At 48.8% G+C, this 7,367-nt stretch overlaps 1 protein-coding gene across 1 annotated transcript in view; it reads left to right on the forward strand.

Annotated features, from left to right (window-relative positions):
- Positions 1-7,367, forward strand: part of LOC104401745 (lipase maturation factor 1-like) — a gene marked incomplete at both ends in the record, with an annotated part of 141,352 nt that overhangs the window by 10,632 nt on the left and 123,353 nt on the right. Inside the window, one exon of the mRNA XM_010009427.1 lies at positions 6,238-6,303. Within this exon, the coding sequence (XP_010007729.1) occupies positions 6,238-6,303 (66 nt within the window). The remainder of the gene's footprint in view (positions 1-6,237; positions 6,304-7,367) is intronic.

The raw sequence follows: 7,367 nt of genomic DNA on the forward strand, positions 1-7,367 counted from the left end.
GGAGGTTTATAAACCAGGCTCGTTCGGAGCCTTGCTGGCTGGGCCGTGCTGCAGCAGGCAGGAGGAGGAAGTTTGGTGCACATGGGTTCTGCTAAGAATTTGCTGGGAAATATGATTTTATTTCTCTGGTTGCTTGGGGGTCTGCTCAAGTGACTGTGTGGTTATCTTTGCTTTACCACTGTAGTAAGTTATCAGTGCTAGTGATGGTGCTGGAGGCAAAGTAGGGTCTCCAAGCATACATGATCATAGAATCAGAGACTGGTTTGAGTTGAAAGGGGCCTTAAAGCTCCTCCAGCTCCAACCCCTGCCCCGGGCAGGGACACCTTCCACTAGAGCAGGTTGCTCCAAGCCCCTGTGTCCAACCTGGCCTTGAACACTGCCAGGGATGGGGCAGCCACAGCTCCTCTGGGCACACTGTACCAGCACCTCAGCACACTAACAGGGAAGAGCTTCTGTCCAAGAGCTCATCTCAATCTCCCCTCTGGCAGGTTCAAGCCATCCCCCTTGTCCTGTCCCTACTTCTCTTGTCGAAAGCCTCTCTCCAGGTTTCCTGGAGCCCCTTTAGGTACTGGAGCTGCTCTAAGGTGTCCCCTTGAGGAGCCTTCTCTTCTCCCGCTGCCCCAGCCCAGCTCTCTCAGCCTGGCTCCAGAGCAGAGCTGCTCCAGCCCTCTTTTACCTACAGCAGGCAAAGAAAGTAGAAGTACAGTGACAGAAGTCACCCACCACACGTGCAGTGCATCCAGGGCTGGGTTTGGGAGATGCTGTTCGTACATGACCAGGAGCGCATGGATGGAGCAGGGCTGGTGGATGGAAAGCACGTGGGGGCTGAGCGAGGACGATGCAGTGGCTCCAGTGATTAAAACCAGGCATTTTATTAACCACCATTCAAATTAATAAGTAAAAAGCCCTCAATGTATTTTTCCTTCCTCTGTGAGAAATGCTGGTGAATCGAATGCACCTTCCTTGTGAGCCTGGGAGCGCCGGAGGTCGGTGATTTTGAAGCACAAGCAGGTGCTGCATCTCCATCCTCTGTTGTGCTCCTCAGCCGTGCCCTGAAGGGAGCCAGCTTAGGAGGGGAGGAGGTATTGAGCACATAATTCATTCTGGATGCTAATTCAACCCAGGGTGAACATTTTACAGTTCTCATGCGGGGCGGTTTCTGAGTGTGCAGAATGGCCTGGAGCCACACTCAGCTCTAAATTAATATGACAAAGATCTCAACTTTCCCCTTCCTCGGGCCGGGTTTTCTTATTACTGGAAGGGGCTGGTGCACACGTTGTGGCTGCCACGAGCTGGGCTGAGTGCTCAAACCCCAGCACGTCTTTGTAGCCACCATCCCAGCAGTATGAATTTAATAATCTTGGTTGGAGCTGGATTCAAAGCAAGGCCACGGAGGTGAAAGGGCAGATGCTGGTTCATTGAGCCACCTGTTTCCTTCCCTTTAGCTCCTATTTAATTTGTATTGCTGGGTAGCTTTCCCTTCTGATATGAAGGGATTTGAAAGGCCCTTCACCCACCCGCAGTGTCCAAACAGGGATCTGGGGGGGCTTGGTTTTGTCTTGGCGTTGTAAGTGTGTGAGCGTGCATTGGACTTGAGCACTGGGAAAAGAAAATAAGCCTTAAAAGCCATTTTCTTCCCCCGCAGTACACCCCCACACTCTTTAGTTTTATCTAATGATTAGAGCAGATCATAAAATGGGAGAAATACAAAACCATTTTCAAAATTCCCAATCTCCTGCCTATTGGTCTCCAATCCTTATGTCAAAATAAAGGCAGAATTCAAGTGTTCACTTAATCCTTTGCTAGCTCAGGACTAGAAAGAAACTTCCTAAGTTTGCCAACTTAAAGAAAGGGGGGAAATAAACCCACCTTTTCAAGTAATTTTGGAATTCAGACGATGAGAAATAAGGCAGTGCTCTGAGCCTCCTATAGCACATCTTTTCTGTGTTTCCCAAATGGTTGCGTTGCCACATGGAGCATTGTGCCAAGCTGGAATAATATGGAAGCGTGTATAAATGAGAACAATGACTTCTTATAATAGCAGTGAGTTGAACTGAGCAGTGACCCTCACTATGAGGGTGCTGAGGCGCTGGCACAGGGTGCCCAGAGAAGCTGTGGCTGCCCCATCCCTGGCAGTGTTCAAGGCCAGGTTGGACACAGGGGCTTGGAGCAACCTGCTCTAGTGGAAGGTGTCCCTGCCCGTGGCAGGGGTTGGAGCTGGATGAGCTTAAATGCATAAATACCCACACTCAGTGTGACATCCAATTGTCTGGGATCTGGAGGTTTTTCTCTGTGTTTCAGACTTGTGGTCGGTGTGTTGTAAGATAATTGGGAATAACGACGTTCCCAGCTGGCATGTACCCCCCTCTGTGCAGGCAAGTTTAATAAGAAGGCAGGGAGATGGTTGTGTTGGACAAGGAGCTGAAAGTGGGATGAGAAAGGTTTTCTTCTTTGTGATGGTGTCTTCTTGTACTCGCATCTTCAGGATGCTTCAGAAAGGGATGGTTTAGTACATTGAGGTGCGGTCCAGTCTTCAAAGTGAGTTATGGTGGGTCCACATTTAGCTGTCATTTCCTTCTCATTGCCTGCCCGTGAGCATCACCAGTTTCTGACAGCATTAATTAGTGCTAATAGGTGAATTTTGATGTTGTATCAAAACCCACATGGTACATAGAGGTGCTTGAAGACCACGGAGAGAAACTGAAGTTGGGAGGAGGGACAGGAACCATGCTTGACATGGAAAACACCAATGGCTGGAAAATACAAGGAGGGCTTTGCAGGTGTTGCTTTTTAATTTGCTTCCTGATCCTTGAACTTATTCGTTACAGGACCCAGAGGTTTGTACACATGAGAGAAGGAGCAGTTGGGCTGGAGGCTGGTACAGCAGGTTTGTGGTAGCAGCTGCCTGTAGCTGTTGCCTGGAGGCTACTGAACGTTCTAAATACCTTTGTATGTTCTTGGATGTTGAAGGGATCAGGTAGATCCGACTCTCAGAAAATGCCCCCCAGAAGAAACAGAGAAGTCCTTTGTTAGAACATGTCCATCCTGGTCTGTCTGACAGCCAGGCATTGCCTCCAACACAGCGAAACACCAGGTTTGTTCTTACATCTGAGCCACCTCAGGCTGATCTGTGGGGCTTGGTTTCAGTCATGTTTAAAACTGAGTACCTGGCTGCATGAGAGCCTGGAGATGGGCTGTTTCCTTTCCCTCCTTTCCTTCTGCTCAAGCAACGCTACCAGGAGGTAGCTGGAGGTACGAGACCTGCCCTGCAGGAAGGAAGCAGTTAGGAATGTGATTTTGGGGATGTTTGTAGCTTATGTCCAAAGGTGAGGAGGGTCTTCCAGGTCTGCTGGAGGCTCATAGGGTTGTCCCATGCACACATCCTCCGGCTCCTTGTCCTTCTGGACCCTCACTTGTCCTCCCCTCATCCAAAGAGAGGAGGGTTGGGACCACCTTCTGCTTGTCTGTGTGCAGGGGATGAGGATCCTTCCCTGGGCTTTGGTCCGAGGGGACATCCTGGTGGGAGAGGAGGAGCAGCCATGAGGGGAGATCAGTTTGCCCTTAATAACACAGTTTAATGATGGCCTTGGCAGTGCTGGGGTAAAGGTTGGACTCAGTGATCTTAAAGGACTTTCCCAAGCTAGTTGTTCCTATGATTCTATGAAGTGTGGTATGGCAGCATAATGTGCTGCAGCTGTGGGGTCCAGGCCAGTTCAATATACACACAGGAATCTTGGAAATGGATTGGGAATTGTTAGCAGACTGAGAGAAATCCAGTGAATGTGAAACTCCAGCAGATGTGGGGATGCCCATTTCCTCCCCTCCTCCTTCTGTCCCGTGCTCACTTGGACCCAGTTACCATCTCTCAAACTAAGTTTGCATCTTCAAGAGAACAGGAGCTGACATCCAGAAATGTCAGCAGAAGCCAAATAATTAGGGGAGAGTGTAAAACCAGAGTCCATCCGAGCACGGAGCAATAAGCTATGTGAGACTCATCCTGGCTGTGGCCATACCCAGGGATCCACAGGTCTTCCCAGTGGGATAATTCAGCGAGGCACCATGTCTCATCCTCCTTTCCTGGTGCTCCTGATCAGAAACAGACCTGCAGAGCACGTAGATTTTCATGCACTACATACACTTGTTTCTTGGTCTAACTTCATTTAAGAACTGGAGAACTCAGATGCCAGTGTGGGAGTGGAAGTGGACTCCAAGACAGCAGCAGGGGAAAGAAGGCTTGAAACGCCCCCTAATTATGAGAGTGGGAGTTTTCCGTGCTGCAAACCAGATTTGATATTAAGAGCTTTAAGTGACTTTCCTGTTTGAAAGCTTTGTAGTAAACAAAATGTGATGAACAGCCCCTTAGTGACTCATTGCAGGGAAGATTCTGATTTGCAGGATGGTGCTTTTCTATCATACACTTGTTTTAATTATCCCTGCTGAATAATAGAGCTTGATTACAGCTTGGCCAAGGTAGGAGGGGAAGGTCATCAAGATAGCTGTCCTTCTGAATGTTGCAGCATTCTTGCACAGAGCCTTTCTTAGTGTCTGTCCGGCTCCTGTGCCAGCAGCAGCACATCCTGTGAGATGCTATCAACATATCCTGTAACTGTAGAAAAGGTCTGAGGGGCAGAGTGAGCTGTGGGTGACTCGGGAGGGGAAGATGAAGCTGTGGCTGTTGACAGCAAAGCTGTCTTGTCCCTGCCTCTCCTGCTCCTGTCCTTGCAGAGTGGTGGAGAAGAGTGATGGGATCTGCTGACTAACTCACTAGAGGGTAAAACTACAGAGCAGCCACCGGTACCCACCACCCTGCTCTCCTGTCCCACAAGTCCTGTGTGATATCACTTTGCATCCACTGTGCTTTTCTCTGTGCCTTCTGGACCAGCTCTGGGGTTTGGTGCTGGTGCTGGTAGGGGATGTCCCTTTCATGATGCTGCTGAGATGGAGACCTCCCAGACCAGGGTATTTCTTCTCACAGCGAAGAGCTTCTTCCTAAGTGGATGCTTCTGGATATTTACTTACAAGGTCTGGACAGTTTGGGAGCAGGGGGAAGGTCTTTAACTGGAATTTGGAATTTTCCTGAGCCTCAAACCTGCTAATCTTTGTTTAATGCTGCGAGTGAGGATATGGGTTTTTAGCAACTTGGATGAAACCAATAGGCCAGGATGTGCCATAGAGCTGGAATCTCCTCCTGAGCTCTCAGATATTAGCACTGAAAGGTCACTGGTCTCTTACTGAAAGCCTTCCCTACTGCAAATGTAGAGAAGCTTCAGGATGCTCCTGGTGTATCCGGGAATGGGTCCTTACAGGAACTCCCTGTATTTTTCTACTAAGGAAGGCAGGAACATTACAATTAGGTAGGCAAAACCCCCCTAATTGTATGCAGCTGATAGAGCTGGTTCAATCTTTTGACTAGTGAAGCTTTCCTCAATTTGGGATATTGTGATCCTAATCAGGGACCTTTCCCATACATCAAAGCCGACAGGCTGAACCCGCATACCTTGGGGCTGGCATGATTTGATTGCAGGGCTTCCTGCTAGCAGGCTCATCCCTGGCCAGGTGTCTTTCCTGCTGTGGACGACTGATTCCTTTCTACTCTTCATCACTGAGGCAAAGAAATTTAATCCCAATATTACTGCCAGCCCTGGAATGGACCCACTGATTTGGAAATTTCACCCTCTTGTTGCCCTGAAATATCAATGCACAGGAACCTCTGATACCTGCTTATTTCATTGCCAACCTCTAACCTAAGGTGGAGCAGACCTGTCATTAGGGCATTCATCTGTGTTTAGATCTGTCAGCTTCCTTCCCCTTCTGCTCTTTTGTTTCTCTAATTACTTTGATTGCATCTCTGGGTCCAGCTCTGTGAGGCTGCAGGTCCCATCCCAGTCTGTGTCACTGCTTCCTTCTCTATAGCTGGCTTTGGGAAAGGGAGACATTTGTGTCTGGATATGAAGTTGTGGCCACAGTGGGTTTAGGTCTGCAGGTGCTTTTTCACTGTTACACAGACATGGCCCAGTGGCAGAGCTTTGTTTTTCCTATTGCTCTTTGATGCTCTGCACCTCCTGCCTGGTACCCAGTGATGCCAGGAGCCAGTGTGGGAGCCTCTGCGCTTCTCTGCTGTTACCAGCTCTCCCTGTAGTTGAACCAGAGTATTCAGCATCTTGCAATAATACCCTGACATACAAGATAAAGTAAAATAAAGTATTTGTGATGGTATTTTCTGTCTTTTCCCACCAGGGTCTGATTAAAATCCGAGGAGATCGCTGCTGGCGGGAGTTAACTTGCATGGATTATCACTACGAGGTGAGTGATGTGCACATCAAGACTAACTTCTCTTGTCTGCTTTCCTTTGGTAGAAGAATTTTCTCTCCATGTTTTCTTTCTTTGTCACAGCCTCTGTCTCTGGCAACACAACAACGTCCCTGTGCCAGCTAGGTGATGCTGGTTTTCCCAATTGCATTCCTAAAAGATCAGCTTCTCTTTTTCCCTCCCTCACCATCATGGACTGATTCAGGGGCAGACCTGAGCCTTACTGAGAACTTCCTCTGTTAAAATCCTGCAGGAGAGGAACAGAAAGGAGTTTTCATTGTCTCAAATGCTTTCTGCTTATACTTCCAGAACGTTGGCTGTATGCAGATAGAAACGGAGCATCTCTGTGCTCTCCAAGATGCAGAGCACTAATCGCTGGCAATTCAGAATCATACAGTTTTATCTCTTGGACATCTGCTGCAGTGATTACATTGCATTCTGATTAGAAACTGTGGTTTGAATTCTGGCTCTGAGCGTTGTCTCCTCTGTGATTATGGATTGAGGAGCTCAGCTTCCCCTCTCTTTTACCTAGAGTTTTGCATTTGTGTTTTGTATAAATGGTGTTAGAAAAGAGATTGCTGCGTACAGGGACACTCCACTGGGCGAGGAGCCCTGGTTTAGTGAAGGAGGGATGGTACTGGAGCAATAGTCCCTCCTCTAGATTAACATTGCAGCCACTGAAACCTGCTCGCCATGTTATGATGCCTCTGCTCTATCGTCTCTCTCAGCCTGGGGCAGTTTCTGGTGCTGGGTTGTTGGTAAGACCTGAGCTGTCAGCCCCTTGGGATGTACCTTTGGGGTGATGTTCTCAGTGGACCTTCATCACGTCTGGAAACCATTTCCCCCTTCCAATTAACCCTGGCAGAGCCTGACTCCCCTGACCTGCAGAACATGTTCTGAGGTGTTGCCTATGGATGACTGCGCAGGGCAGGCACTGAGCAGTGGAAATGGGGATGCTCGGACAGGACCACGGGCTTTCCACCCTTGTAGGAAGGGAATTGCATGTGGGTGCCAGGGGCTGTGTTACCAGTCCCGTTAGAGGACTGGGATTCCTTTCC

This window comes from Nestor notabilis, unplaced genomic scaffold (genome assembly GCF_000696875.1).
Source record: "Nestor notabilis isolate BGI_N333 unplaced genomic scaffold, ASM69687v1 scaffold1602, whole genome shotgun sequence".
In the NCBI taxonomy this organism is placed as follows: Eukaryota; Metazoa; Chordata; class Aves; order Psittaciformes; family Psittacidae; genus Nestor; species Nestor notabilis.